This window comes from Rhamphochromis longiceps, linkage group LG15 (assembly GCF_057381845.1).
Source record: "Rhamphochromis longiceps isolate RC_006_pf linkage group LG15, R_longiceps_female_GT1.1, whole genome shotgun sequence".
In the NCBI taxonomy this organism is placed as follows: domain Eukaryota; kingdom Metazoa; phylum Chordata; class Actinopteri; order Cichliformes; family Cichlidae; genus Rhamphochromis; species Rhamphochromis longiceps.
The window spans coordinates 43,644,230-43,646,119 of record NC_140571.1 but is presented as its reverse complement, the minus strand read 5'-3'; the positions used below and the strand labels follow the sequence as shown (position 1 = coordinate 43,646,119).

The 1,890-nt window shown below is 41.9% G+C and overlaps 1 protein-coding gene across 1 annotated transcript; it reads right to left on the bottom strand.

Moving 5' to 3' along the window:
- Nucleotides 1-228: 228 nt before the first annotated feature.
- On the bottom strand, nt 229-639 carry LOC146653291 (zinc finger BED domain-containing protein 4-like). The gene has a single exon (XM_085383364.1). It carries the CDS (start codon nt 625-627, stop codon nt 229-231), a length of 399 nt encoding a protein of 132 aa, XP_085239490.1. The 5' UTR covers nt 628-639.
- Between the last annotated feature and the right edge of the window lie 1,251 nt (nt 640-1,890).

Sequence of the window (1,890 nt, the reverse complement as noted above, 5' to 3'; positions counted from 1 at the left end):
ATAATATTTATGCATACAAATAACCAAACATCAAGGCAAGCTGTGTAGCCACACAATGCACAATTGCATCAAACTGACATTGAGGTATGTCAACTAAAGTTGCTGCCTGAACAAAAATAAAATTAAACACTGAAAGTAGTACCTTTTATAAGAAATAAATAAAAACTAGTAGGCCCGAGTCCCATACAATCTCAAAATGGCTCAACAAAACATGGTTCCTGCAACCTTTCAAAGGTTTTTAGCCAAAATCACCAGCCTATTGACATGATCAGGCTTCAGGGATGCACGCAGGCAGTTGACAACATTTCCACCAGTACTAAAGACCCTTTCTGTTGAGGCATTTGTGGCTGGGATGCAAAGATATTTCTTTGCCAGGATGGAGAGTCGTGGGAAGAGGTTCTGTGATAGCTTCCACCACCCCAGTGGGTCTTCCTCTGTGTCCAGGGTCCCTGCCTGGAGGTAGGCCTGATACTCAAAAGCTATGGCCTGGACAAGTTGAAGAGCATGTTCTGCACCTGGAGCTGTGCTGTGAGGGGCCTTAAAGAAGCTGCTTAGGCCCTTTTCCCTCTTCTTTTGGTTTGATGCACCATCATCAGCAACCTCCGTGTTACCAACGGGTGTCCCCATCACTGCAGCCTCCTTTAATGGGACAAACATAAAATGACAGCAACACAGAATGAGGAACCAGTTTTATCTGTCTCGGGTTTGGCATTCTAGAATACAATCCTTAAATAATTACTATAAATAATGATAGATAGATGGATAGATGGATAGATAGATGTTTAGTATCTTTATAAATACCATGATGGACTTCATTTCCATTGTCAGTCTGGCTTTTATTGTCTCTTGGCTGACCTCGCTTACATATCTCAGTTTGAACCTTGGGTCCAGGACAGTGGCCATGTCAAGCAACTCTTGTGTTGGTGAGTCACCATACTTTTCACCAGTATTCTCCTCTTGATGCATTTTGAGAGGTCTGTGTCATCATCTTGCTCAGCCAAGATTGAGTTGTTAAATAGGTGGAGTGTTGGTTTTATTAAAGACACACTCACATATTTCTCTCCAGAAAGTGCATCAGTGAATTCAACCAGAGGTCCCAAGGTCTTGTTGATGGCCTCAAGGACATCAATGTCCTGCCATGAGGGGATGAGGTGCCTGGTTCCTTTGTCTTGGGAGAGGACATGGGCAATGGCCTTCTGCTGCTCAAGGACTCTGGAAACCATGGCCTGCCTAGATCCCCATCTGGTTGGACATTCAGTCTTTAAGGAGTGGTCTGGCAGTTTGAGGTCTATCTGTGCCTTTTTCAGCTCTCTCTTTTTTTTTCCAACTGAATGAAAAGGTGCTGACCACTTTTTTGCAGACCCCCACTGCACGCTCAATCCTGTGATCTTTCATGGCTCTTTCTATAAAAACATAAAAAATATAAACAAGCATTATCAGGATGATGATTGTCATTTCCTTGAGTATGAATGAATAAGAAAAAGTGATGGTAGCTTATTTATGTGTTTGTATAATTCATAGAAAATGTGTATGACTGTGAGAATGAATAAAAGTATCTCTGAATTTAAATCGTTTTTTATTTATTATATTCATTCAAAGCATTATGTTGTATACTTATTGAAAGAAAATCACATTATGCATCATATTCAGTAGGAATTAGGCCTACTCACCTATGGCCAAATGTAATCTGTGCCCAAAGCACTGGAGCCTCATCCAGCCATTCAGTTGTGCAGCCAGTATGACATTTGCAGCGTTGTCTGTGGTTATACAGACGAGTTTACCCTCCTCCAGATCCCACGTAGCCAGTGCTTGTTTCAGACCTGCAGCTATGTTCTGCCCTGTGTGGTCTTCTGGGAAAAATGATGTCTGGAGACATTTCGTTTTCATGTT